General features: G+C 35.4%; 1 protein-coding gene across 1 annotated transcript; it reads left to right on the top strand.

Moving 5' to 3' along the window:
• Nucleotides 1-1,325: 1,325 nt before the first annotated feature.
• LOC142554034 (protein HIGH CHLOROPHYLL FLUORESCENCE PHENOTYPE 173, chloroplastic-like) lies at nucleotides 1,326-11,355 on the top strand. The gene is made up of 13 exons (XM_075664643.1): nucleotides 1,326-2,158; nucleotides 2,694-2,906; nucleotides 4,055-4,259; nucleotides 4,381-4,456; nucleotides 4,786-4,921; nucleotides 5,031-5,135; nucleotides 5,265-5,345; nucleotides 5,494-5,583; nucleotides 5,665-5,730; nucleotides 5,830-5,886; nucleotides 5,968-6,045; nucleotides 6,232-6,279; nucleotides 11,056-11,355. Exons 1-13 carry the CDS (start codon nucleotides 1,586-1,588, stop codon nucleotides 11,125-11,127), a joined length of 1,800 nt encoding a protein of 599 aa, XP_075520758.1. The 5' UTR covers nucleotides 1,326-1,585; the 3' UTR covers nucleotides 11,128-11,355.
• The last annotated feature ends 1,479 nt before the right edge of the window (nucleotides 11,356-12,834 follow it).

The raw sequence follows: 12,834 nt of genomic DNA on the forward strand, positions 1-12,834 counted from the left end.
CATATATGTAGATCTCGGAACGAATATATTTCTATGTAAAAATTGAACGTCTTGTAAACGACTTTGTTAAGATTAACTATTTTCAGACGAACCTATGGTTGGTAAAGGAATCTTGCATGCATTATATTAGGTATATTTAAAATATTATATTTGTAAAACATGATATTCCTAAATTTTTTTATATCTCAAATATACATACCATTTCAAAATTCAATAACACAATTTCAAAATACATCCCAAAAATATATATTTGCATATACCAATTTACTACATCTTTTGACAATTATCATCTCTTATTTATCGACTCAAATCAAGCTATTCAAAGTCAAGTTCCCTTTTGCATGGAAAAACCAACAGCTGAGAAAGTCCCCAACCTATGCTCAAGTGCACGGTGCACCCGAAGCTTACACTACTTGGGCATTCAAGTGTTGCAAACCACGTGGCTCACGAGCTTGCCCGAAAAATTTTAAACACGAGAAGCAAATTGTTTTTTTTTTAAATATTTTTTATGACACAGAAAACTATAGAGGCTATCATTGGATAAACTTTTGAATTAACACAATAGCTTACGAACCACGTCAATCAAGTAAATCATACTCGACAAATCCTGTGTGACAAACTCACATGAGAAATTCTTGATAAGGAAAATCGAACTCCTGATCATTAATGAAGCGCTCAGAAGTTTGGTTTCTTGAATGTGATTTCTCATGTTTATGCCACACTTTGTAATATATGACTTGATGCAAGTACTTTACAAGAATAGTGTACAAACAATTTTTTTTTTCCAAAGTCGACCTAATTGAACATTAACAAATAATGCAATCCATTGCATCATGTGTTTTTCGATTACGAGATATATTCTTTAAAAGGTTTTTTTTTTTTTTTTTGTACATGTCTGTTATTGCATATCAGGTCTTCTTAATAGAATATTTCTTTGCCTCAAATGAAGTGTTCGAGTTGGTGGAGTAGTTGAAATTTTGTCAATGATAAGACGTTCGATTTTCTCTACCAATATCATTTCGGACGATCTTGTTATATATGATTTTTCAGTGTAGTTTACCTTACTAACATGATTTACATGCTATTGCGTTAGTATGAGTTTAACACAACACACTAGAATGACAACGATAAAGAATTTTCAATAAAAAATAGAATGTTTCCGGTTTAAAAAAATTTAAAATCTTATCATTTATAAGTCTCCAAAATAATCTATAAGGTCTATTAATTTATAATTTATTTAGAATAAATGTAAAAAAATATTCGATTCAATTATCAAACTTTATTTCTAACAAAAAGAAACTAGAACAAATGTAATCCAAAACGAGAGGGAAGTAGAGATTCGAGAGTTGTAATATTGAGAGGACCTGGACATATATGCGTGTCTTGTCCGAATTTCGTGCTAGAAAACGCACAACCAAATCCATGTTTCGGATTGGCCCATCTTATGTGGTCTGAAATCACAGGCCGTCGCTTTCGAAGCTGACTCCCTAAGCCGCATTTTTGATCACCTCTCGCGGCGGAGCGAGCTTCACACTTCACGAAAACAAAATAAGAAACCAGCTATTCTGGAGAAACTGGAACAAGAATGAGTACAGCTGCTTCTGCGGCTTTGACATCTTCAATCTTCGGCAATAATCATCCCTGCAACCATAGATTGAATTGGAGAGACCTGCATTCGAGCCCGCCGGCGGTGAAAGTATGCCAAAAATCGTTTGTAACAAGGGCCGCCTCTTCAGTTGACAAGCAGAAGAAGACCCCCCCGCAGAAGAGGAAGAGCAAGCGGAAAGAGGTGCAAGAAGAGGGGAAGTTGCCGCAAGAAAGTGGAGAGATTAAGGAAGTTTTGCCTGCTGCTGGTATTGCTACATCTTCGGTTTCGTCTATCAAAACTAAGATTGAGGAAGTGAGTCCGATAGGTCTGGGGCGGCGGTCGAGGCAAATATTCGACGAGGTGTGGCGGAAATTTTCTGGGCTGGGGCAGATTTCGAGGACCACTCGGGCTGATGATGATAAGGCGGCGCTTTTGCTGAGGGAGGGTGGACCCATGTGCGAATTCGCTATTCCTGGTGCGCAGAACACAACGGTGCTTGTTGTCGGCGCCACCAGCCGCGTCGGTCGCATTGTGGTTCGTAAACTTATGCTCAGGGGTTACACTGTCAAGGTATCTTCTTTATCTCCATTGCTTCTTATCCGATAAGAATGCATTTTCTTGTTTCAAACTATAGAGTTCATTGAGGAAGATGAATAATTGATCTTTATTTGTTATTCTGGAGTTTTTGTTTCTTAACTCTAGTAGCGATGTGTTTTGCTTGAGTTTAAATGCTTTTTTGCTGCTAATGCAAGTCTATTAGTTTGCTTTGGTATGATGAATTTGGCTTATCCTTTTGCATATAGTTGGCATTACCAAAGGAGTTAATCTCTTTGCGTCTGTTTTGGGCAATTTATCTATGAATCTACTGCTCACAAATTAGTGAAAAGAGTTCATTTTTCATGAATAATGTGACAAAAGACACCTAGTGGTTCAAGAGTTGGTTCTTCATGAATAATGTGGCAAAAAGCACCTCATGGTTCAATGGCCACCGTTTCATTTATGAAATACACACTCTACATATAGCAGTGGCCTTCTAAATTTCTTTCGGACTTGGTAAAAATTGGGTTCAATTCGTGAATGGATTTGGATATTTAATCATTAACAGGCTTTAGTTAGGAATGATGATAAAGAAGTAGTGGAAATGCTTCCAACTGCTGTGGAGGTAGTGAAAGGGGATGTTGGCGAGCCTTCAACTCTCAAGACCGCTGTCCAGGGATGCAACAAGGTTATTTATTGTGCTACGGCGCGGTCCTCTATCACCGGGGATCTAAATAGGGTCGATAATCTTGGAGTTTACAATATTACCAAAGCACTCCAGGTTTGATATCTTGTTTTATATAAGCATATCTTATACTGCAAAGCTATACTTTTGAGTTGCCATTTGAATGCTTTTAAGGTTCACATCCATAATTTCAAGTAAACTTTTTATCCTTGTCTAAAATAATAACTCCATGCAGCTAATCTCAAATCACACTTTTGTTGCCCAAATTTTGTTTTGAATGTGGATGTAGGGCAGAACGGCGCGCACACCCGCGCTAGAAGCGGTGCAGCTGCGTGCCCAGGCTCGCACCCACACCAAAACAGGCGCCACCGCGCGCCCCCTGCTGGCGAAGGACAGAATGCCAGCGCGCGCCGCAATGCAGAATTTTCCTAGAAACCCTAGATTGCGTTTTTGGTTGTAATTATATATGGACGAATTTTATCATTGTGAAACACATTAATCTTGAGTTTTATAAAAATATTTTGAGTTTTCTCTCAAGCTTTTTTCAAGGCTCTGGCTTTGTTCATCAAAATCAAACTTTTCAAAGATTTCATCTTTGTGGCGTTTGTCAATTGTTTTCGCACGGATTGTCAAAGACGAGTTCTTTAAAGGTTCGTTTGAAATTCGATTGTTTCATATCGTGAATATTTGTTGCTAAGTTTTCATTGCTTAGAGATGAATATAACAAATCGTTGTTTAATTCAAAAGATCGGGATAACCCAACGTTCTTTATTTTATCGATCTAGGGCGTGACTCTGTTTTTGAACGCTTTTGCTTTTCGTGATTGAAGAATCGTATCAATCATCTTATGAAATTGTGTAGCATGATTCTCGATAGAAATCTAATAAACTTTAAAATCCGATTTGGTATTAATAAAATTATGATATAATTTTGATATGATTTTACCATTAAGAAAGATTTGCCATCAGATTTTATTTCTAGGTATTTTCACCTTTATAAAGGAGTAATGATTTTACTAAGAAAGATCAAAAGAGTTTTCATCCTTTGGGTATTGTGTCATGTGTGTAGATATTTATCTCCGAGCCAGGTAAATTCTGTGTTGCATTCTATCGACTCATCCCCAAATTCCTGCTATTTAAAATTTAACAATTCCATTCACGGTGTTCTTTGATTTGGCAAGTTGCAGTTATACAATCTGAAAAATTCCAATTAAGGCTCGATTCTTTATCGCTGCTGAATTGTAGGACTACAACAATCAACTTGCACAACTACGGGCTGGAAAAAGCAGCAAAAGCAAGCTTTTAATTTCGAAATTCAAGTCTGAGGATGCATTGGATGGCTGGGAAGTTCGTCAAGGCACTTATTTTCAGGATGTTATTGCGGCCAAATATGATGGAGGAATGGATGCTAAATTCGAGTTCACTGAAGAGGGAACTGCTGTTTTCTCTGGTAAAACATAGTTCATATAAGATGAGAAATCTTGTCTAGCTAGTCTGTAACTACAGAATACCACATAAATTCACATATTCTATGCTCTAACTGATGTTTTACACTCGTTTTGTTTTAAAAGGATACGTTTTCACAAGAGGAGGCTATATTGAACTGTCCAAGAAACTCTCGCTTCCTTTGGGAAGTACTCTTGACAGGTATGCATCAGTTAATAAACGTTCTCCCAATTCCTATTTTCTGATTATGTGGTTCAGGTTTATGATTAGCTTCTCAGATTGCTAGCATATTTCATATGGTGTAGCACTCTTACTGCGCAAGCAAGAGCCCACTTGGGTCACATGGTGGTAGATCAGAAACTCTTCCACATTTTTTTTTAAAAATTTCTCTATATTTATTTTAAAGTGTATAGCAGTTAAAGTACTGACACTTCAACATATTGATTGTGGGATGTTGATTCTTTTTTAGTCAAAACGTTCATTCAACTTCCAAATTAAAGAATCAATTCATTCGTTGTTGTAATGCATAGGTACGAGGGTCTAGTATTCTCGGTTGGTGGGAATGGAAGATCTTATGTTATAATTCTTGAAGCTGGCCCTCTAGCTGACATGTCACAAAGCAAATTGTACTTTGCCAGAATTAGCACAAAAGCTGGCTTTTGCAGGGTAAGTTTAAATCATAAAGCTGAAAGTAATATAAGCTTAATATTTCTATGAATAGCTTAAGTTTTTCGTTTAGAAAATCAAATTATTGACAAGTTATTCTTCTTTTTAGGTAAGAGTGCCATTTTCATCTTTCAGACCGGTGAATCCAGAAGATCCAACGCTGGATCCATTCCTTGTGCATACTTTGACCATTCGTTTTGAGCCAAGACGGCAGGTTGCTCAAAGTGTTGTTTTTCCTTTTCTTATAGCTATTTATGTTTGTTCGAATATTTTTTGAAACATGAGATGATAAATATATATTTTTTACTCAGATAATAATTCTGTTCGAAATGCTACACTGCAGAAATCCGTTGATGGACCTGCTGGGGGGAATCAAGACTTGAGAAGTTTCCAGTTGATTCTTGAATACATAAAAGCTTTGCCTGTATGCACCAGTCTATGTTCTTTGAAAATATTTTGTTGAATTAAAATAGTGCTTATACATGCATATGATATACAGATTTGAGTTTCTTGTTTAAAACCTAGCCTATCACATCCCGTTCTGATATTTGATTGAATTCTGATCTTGGCAGACTGGACAAGAAACAGATTTTATCTTAGTTTCATGTACAGGATCAGGAATTGAGCCCACCAGAAGAGGGCAGGTTCTGAAAGCAAAGAAGGTCTCCATCTTCACACTTTTCTATATTCACACGAACATTCTACTATTGCTGCTGATTTTCATCACGATCAAAATTCTATAGGCCGGTGAAGATTCACTCAGAAGATCTGGACTTGGGTACACAATCATTCGTCCTGGTCCCTTGATGGTAAATATGTGGACCTCTCTCTATTCCTCTGTCCAGCGCTCCTTAAATTATGCGTTCATCGATCTTCACGAGCATTGACAAGAGACATCATTTTTCCAGGAAGAACCCGGTGGGCAGCGGGCTCTGATTTTTGATCAAGGGAATCGTATATCACAGGTACAAAACATGATGTCTATTTGTGGTTGTTTGTTATAGTTGTTGGACTTTCGTTTGCTTGTATTTGGAAAAATTGTACAGGGAATAAGCTGTGCGGACGTTGCTGATATCTGTGTAAAAGCATTGCATGACTCAACAGCAAGAAACAAGAGCTTTGATGTGAGTGTCACTCGATTCATTTATTATATTTCACGACCCGTGTAAAGTTTGCCCCAACCTATTGGCTTATTTTTCTCATTTAAAGTGCTCTGCAGCTCCCCATTATGAATATCTAATTCGATCTATATATATATTTCCTTGATTTGTATAAGCAAATGCAGCTAAAACATTCGTTTTATTGACCAGGTTTGTTATGAGTATGTAGCTGAGCCTGGGAAGGAGCTTTACGAACTGGTAAGAACCTTGTCTCGACTAGTTTACTAAGTTGCTCGAGCTCAATTAGAATGGCAATGAATCTTCTATCAATCTTGTTACTTGAATCTGACATGATAAACAAATGCTATGCTCAAAGACAACTTTAGTTTTGTCAAAATTGAGCTTCAGTTGGACCGCACTGTAGTTTTAGGAAAGATGAATTATTGAGAACACTGAATGTTTCATTGAATTAATTGAAAATAAGGAAAATACATTGTAGTCTATAATTTATAGAACTCTACTCAAGCTAAATCTCTTAATCTAAGGGATAAATCAGATACTAGTTATCATAATCCTAAGAATTCGAATACAAACAAATATAGATAAATGCATATCTAATCTTAGTTAATTGATAATAATTAAATATTTATTATTCAACATTCTCCCTCGAGTCGGGTCATATAGGTTCATCATAGCTAGCTTGGAACACAACTCTTGAAAATTTGGTCGGTGAGTGTATTTGTCAGAATATCTGTCACTTGTAATTGAGTAGAGATATAATTCAACACAAACGATCATTTTTTCAATCTTTTCATTGGTAAAATGTCAATCCACTTCAATATGTTGGTCCGATCATGATGGACTAGATTCTTGGATATGCTAATGACTGCTTGATTATCAGACATAAGCTCCACTGGGTGATTTTCTTCTATCTTCAGCTCATCTAGTAGTCTGTTGAGCCACATTCCTTCACAAATTCCATGTGCTAATGATCAAAATTTAGCTTCTGCGATACTCCGAGCAACTAATGTCTGTTTCTTGCTTCGCCATGTCACTAAGTTTTCCCATACAAACTAACAATATCCAGAGGTGGAACACCTATATGTGGTAGACCCCACCCAATCAACATTACTATAAACTTTAACTGCTTTGATTGAAGTTTTTCTAAAGATTAGTCTTTTCCCAGGAGTCCCTTTAGATATCTTAGCACTCGGTATGCAGCACCCATGTGTTCTTCACTTAGGTTATTCATGAATTGGCTAATGACACACACAACAAATCCAACATCTAGTCATGTATGTGACATGCATATTAGTTTCCCCACTAGTTTTTGATATCTTCCCTTGTCAACTGGAGTACTATTCTTTTATGTTCCCATTTTGATGTTTGAATCCACTGGCGTATCAATTGGTTTGCACTCTAACATACCGATTTTCTTTAGAAGGTCTAGAACATACTTTCGTTGCGAGATTGAGATACCTACAAAATATCTTGCTGCTTCCATTCAAAGAAAGTACCTAAGATGTCTGAGGTCTTTCATTTCGAATTCTTTTGAAAGTAGTAATTTCACATGGGCCATTTCTTCTTTGTAATTCCCTGTAAGGACAATGTCATCTACATAGACAATGAGTACTGGAATCTTGCTTTCCCCCAAATATTTACAAATAAAGTGTGGTCAGCTTGACATCCATCCCTCGTTAAAACATTGGTAAATCGAAAAAACCAAGCCTTAGGTGATTGTTTGAGGCCTTATTTGTAGCTGCTGATGCAAAACCAGGTGGAATGTCCATGTACGTCTCTTCTTCAAGATCTTCAAGATCTCTATTAAGTAGTATATATTTCACATCAAGTTGGTACAATTACCAATCTATGTTGGCAACAATTGATAAGAGGACTCAGACGATGTTGAGTTTGGTTACATTAGCAAATGTTTCTTGATAGTCAATTCCATAAGATTGTGTGTACCTTTTGGCTACAAGTGGTGCTTTGAACCGATCTATGCTTCCATCATATAAGTGTTTGACCGTTAAAATCCATTTGCAACCAATTCTTTTCTTTCTCGGTGGGAGATCTGCAATATGCCATGTTTTGTTCTTTTCGAGTGCCTTTATCTCATCAAATCTCATCAAATACAACTACTTTCTATTTTGGTTCATTGAGACAAATTCCCAATGGGGTGTTGTGTGCAAGGTCTCACCCTTTTTTCTTACAGTAATGGTTCTATTGTCGAAATCATTTTCCGATATATGAGTACTGTTTTCAAGGTTACATGAATTTAGTGTTGTTGAAGATTCTTGGACATGCTGAGTTTTTATCGGATCTTGGCTCCTTTGATCCTATTGTTTCCTTCTAGAGTACACCTAAAGCGGTAGAATGATATTTTTCTCAATAGAGGTTGAGAGATCGCTGGTCACAGGATTAGACATTGTTTTTGGTTCAATATGGAGTATTGCTGGCTTGAGATATGGTGTGATGGGATCCCAATTTTGCGGTTCTACATTAAACTTCTCCCCATGAAGTGAAGAATTGGGATACGAAGTATCATTTTCGAAAAATGTGACATCCATGGATGTGTACAACTTCTTTAAGGTGGGAGAATAACATTTATAACTTTTCTGGTTTGGAGAATATCCAAGGAATATGCATTTAACAGCGAGTGGCTCGAGTTTGTTGTGGTTATGGGAATGAATGTGAATGATGAGTGGAATATCATGAAGTAGGTGTGAGTTGGGAAAATATTAAAGGAAAGTTTAGGTAAGGGTCTTGAAATGTAAGACTCGGCATTCGATTGATGAGATAAGTGGCTATGAGAAATACATCACCCCGATAGCGCTTAGGAACATTTTTTGTGAACAACTAGGATCAGGCAACTTCCAGGAGATGAAAATTTTTCTTTTCGGACACACCATTATGTTGGGGAATATCAACGCATGAGCTTTGGTGAATAATCCTTCGGGATTGTAGGCATCCTCCCAAAACTTAATTGAAATAATCCCGTGTTTTATCTGTTCGTAAAATCTGAATTCTGGTAGAGAATTGTGGTGTAGAATTGTTTGAAAATATGAGAAGTTTCAGATTTATCTTTCATTAGAAAAACCCAATATAGATGGGTGTGATCATCGACAAATAATAGAAAACAACATGCACCACTAATATTTGTCACATTGGAGGGGTCCCAAATATAACTATGTATAATGGAAAAAAAGGTTTTGATGGTTTGTAACGTTGTGGTGTGAAAGTGGAACGTGAATGCTTGGACAATTGACAAATTTTACACCGGAATGTTAAACAAAAATGGAAACAATTTGCCAAGATACAAAAAATTCGGATGCCATAAACGATAATGCCACAACGAAATCTCACTATCCTTATTTGAATTCAAGGTCGAAACAGAATAAGAGAGTATATTATGTATGGAAAAGATTATTGCTCAGCTTCCCTTGGAAACATTCATCTTCAGGAGATATAAACTGACACACGGATTAACATTGCCGATCATCCTCCCCGATACCAAATCCTGGAAAACACAAAAATCAACAAGGAATTTAGTCGTGCATTTGAGGTTGCGGTTGAGCTTACTCACTGATAAGAGATTACAATTAAGATCTGACACAAATAAAACAGATTATAGAGCAATATCCGGAGTTAATTGAATTGAACCATAACCAGCCACTTGTGCGCATGAACCGTTTGCAATGCGTACTATACGAGAATCTTTACAAGGATTGAAATAGTTAAAAATTCCAAATTTCCAACCATGTGGTCCACCAGAGTCAACAATCCAACAATTGATAATTCATGTTGTGTATTTAAGGCAAATGAAGAATTACCTTGATGTACAACATACAAATTAAGAGGTTGTGTCGAATTAGTTTGGTTGAACAGTTTCTGGAGTACGTCAAGCTCCTCTTTAATAAAAGGTTGGGGATCATGGGATTGATTTTTGGTGACGCCAACATTTGCTCTCATTTCTCGAGCCGGCTTCCAATCAACGACTTTCCCATGGATTTTCCATCAAGTATCCAGTGTGTGGTTAGGCTTTCAGCATTTTTCACACTAAGGATGCCCTTGCTTGAATTTCCCGTTGTCGTTAAAGGGCTGTGAAGACTGTACAAGAACACTCTGGTTTGGTTCCCAAAATTCGAACACGTAAGTCATCAAGCGTGCTATGAAGGTCCAATAAAAATTTAAAAACTTGCTTTTGTTCAAAAATTGCCCGGTAACGTTTTTCATCGTCTGGGCATTTTCACTCGTAGACTTCCAACAGATCGAGTTGCTGACAGTATCGAGTAAGGGTAGTGAAGTAAGCCGTGACAGTGGAATCTCCTTGTCGAAGAGTAAGGGTAGTGAAGTAAGCCGTGACAGTGGAATCTCCTTGTCGAAGATCATGGAGGTAGCTTTCAATTCCAAATAGGTCTGACTTGTTGTCTTTGGAAGAATAAATATCACGGGCATCATCTCATATCTCCCTCACTGTACGATCTAAGAGGAAATTTTCACTGATTTATGTAGTCATTGAATTGATTAACCACGACATAATCATATTATTATCTGAGTGAGTTCCACGCCTTAAACATTGGATTGGTTGATTCAGGACATGCCACTACCCCAAAGATGAAGTCCTCTTTCCTTTTCCTCGAATGAACATGAGAACAGATTGCACCATTGTAGGAAGTTTTCTCCGTTTAATCTGTGGTTCATTATCGGGATGGAAGAGGTTTCAGCTTCCGTAGGTGCGATGGGTACCTCCGAAAATGTGGCCTTCAGAATTGGAAGAAGTGACGGTGAAGCCATGCTGTATTTGGTCATGGCGTTTCTCCCGTCTCTGATACCTTGTAGTCATGGTTTTAGGAAAAAGAATTATTGAGAACACTGAATTTTTCATTGAATTAATTGAAAATGAAGGAAAATAAACTGTATTATTCAACACAAACCATTCACAAGCTACTAACTAATAGCTCGGGCAGTAGTGCGCAACACAGATTTATTAAATAATTCATGAAATTTAACAGTGTAGAATGTTGTTTTTGACAGGTTGCTCATTTACCAGACAAAGCAAATAACTACCTAACACCAGCTCTCTCTGTTCTTGAGAAGAACACCTAATATATACGTAACAGGCTCTTTTTCAAAGGAAGGTACATGTTGTAAAGTAGTGTATATTTGTATAAATTTTTTTCCCAAGAATTTCATTGTGCTGTTACATTGTGCTATTCCAACTAAATCCCAATCATTTAAAGTAAATAAATATACACGTTTTTTGTGTTACTAGCATGTAGCATGTATATTCGCACGCAAACCTATATTTTATATTGTACAAATTACTCTTGTTTCTACATTTTTCACATTATTATTATTTTTAGAATCTTTTGGAATACTTAATTTTATATTATGTAAATTATAAGTCTTTATAATATATATAATGATGTTTTGTATCGCTATATTATTTTAAACACATAATTAATTTATAGGAGTGTGAATATGAATTTAAATGTTTGAAATAATCAGTTAATTTTGTTGTTTTAATGCAAAAATTATGTGCCTCACACGGTATTGCATTGAATATTATATAAATTATGAAAATTAATCCTAATATATATATACACACACACACACACACACACAATGATGTTAAATAGCTATACTATAATTCACATGGTCATGTAAAAAAGTAAATAGAGTTAATTATGTATCACTTATTTTTATTCAAACTTATAAAATTTTCCATAATACATATTTACAAATAATTTTACTGAACTTTTTAATTTTTTTTTTCCAGAGTTTCTTAAGGCAAACCATTCGAAATCTTGTAATAGCTTCGTACTATTATTTAGATTATAACGTACTAAAATTTATACAATTTATTAAATTTGTTTTGCTTCTATTCATAACTTTTAAATTTCTGAACTTAATTTCTAATTCTAATTTAATTATGCAATTTATTTGATGTATTTCGTTCTCATTTATAACCCTTGGTTTTATGATAACTGATTATTTTTCCATCTCTTACTATATGATTTTATAATATTTTCACTTCTTGCAAGATAATATATCATATACTTTTTATTATTAAAATTGCTTGTTTTCATCTCTCCTATGTGGAGTAAAAAAGTTCTTTCCCACATTAAGAAATTAAATATTTCAATGAAGAAATAAATATGTATCAATGCGATAATGAATCATTTATCTTAACAATTAGGGGTGGTAAAAAATACCGAAATATCGAAAAATCGAAAAATCGTACCCAAAAAAATACCGAACTTACCGAAAAAATCGGCACCGTACCGAAATGTTCGGTATCGGTATGAAATATTTTTTTTTCCGGTATTTCGGTATTTTTTATTATTATTTTTTTTAAATTTAAGTTCGGTATACCGAAAATTTGTGAATATAATAAAATTGAATGTTTCTTCCCTTGTTTTTTAGAAGGGAAGTTAAATTAGTCAATGTATATAATTACAAGTATATAACATTTACGTCGTGAGAATTAAGTGGAGTTTTGAGAAGGACAATTAAGTGGAATTTATGAGATAAAGCAATATTAAGTTGTTGAGATATTTTTTCATATATTTCTCTATTATATAAATAAATTACGAAAATGTCCACGTGATTTTTCATGCTTTACACATACGAAAGACTAGTTTTGTCAATTCATAATTTTGGAAAACATTGTCCTTCATCCACACTTTTATAGATACTAGTAAGTAACACATCCATTGCGCATGGAGCACATATTATTTGAAATCATCAAATGATCTTTGTATTTGACCAATCCATTAATTGAAATATGATAACAAAGATTAAATATTCAAG

Source organism: Primulina tabacum, chromosome 8, assembly GCF_025594145.1.
Source record: "Primulina tabacum isolate GXHZ01 chromosome 8, ASM2559414v2, whole genome shotgun sequence".
Classification (NCBI taxonomy): domain Eukaryota; kingdom Viridiplantae; phylum Streptophyta; class Magnoliopsida; order Lamiales; family Gesneriaceae; genus Primulina; species Primulina tabacum.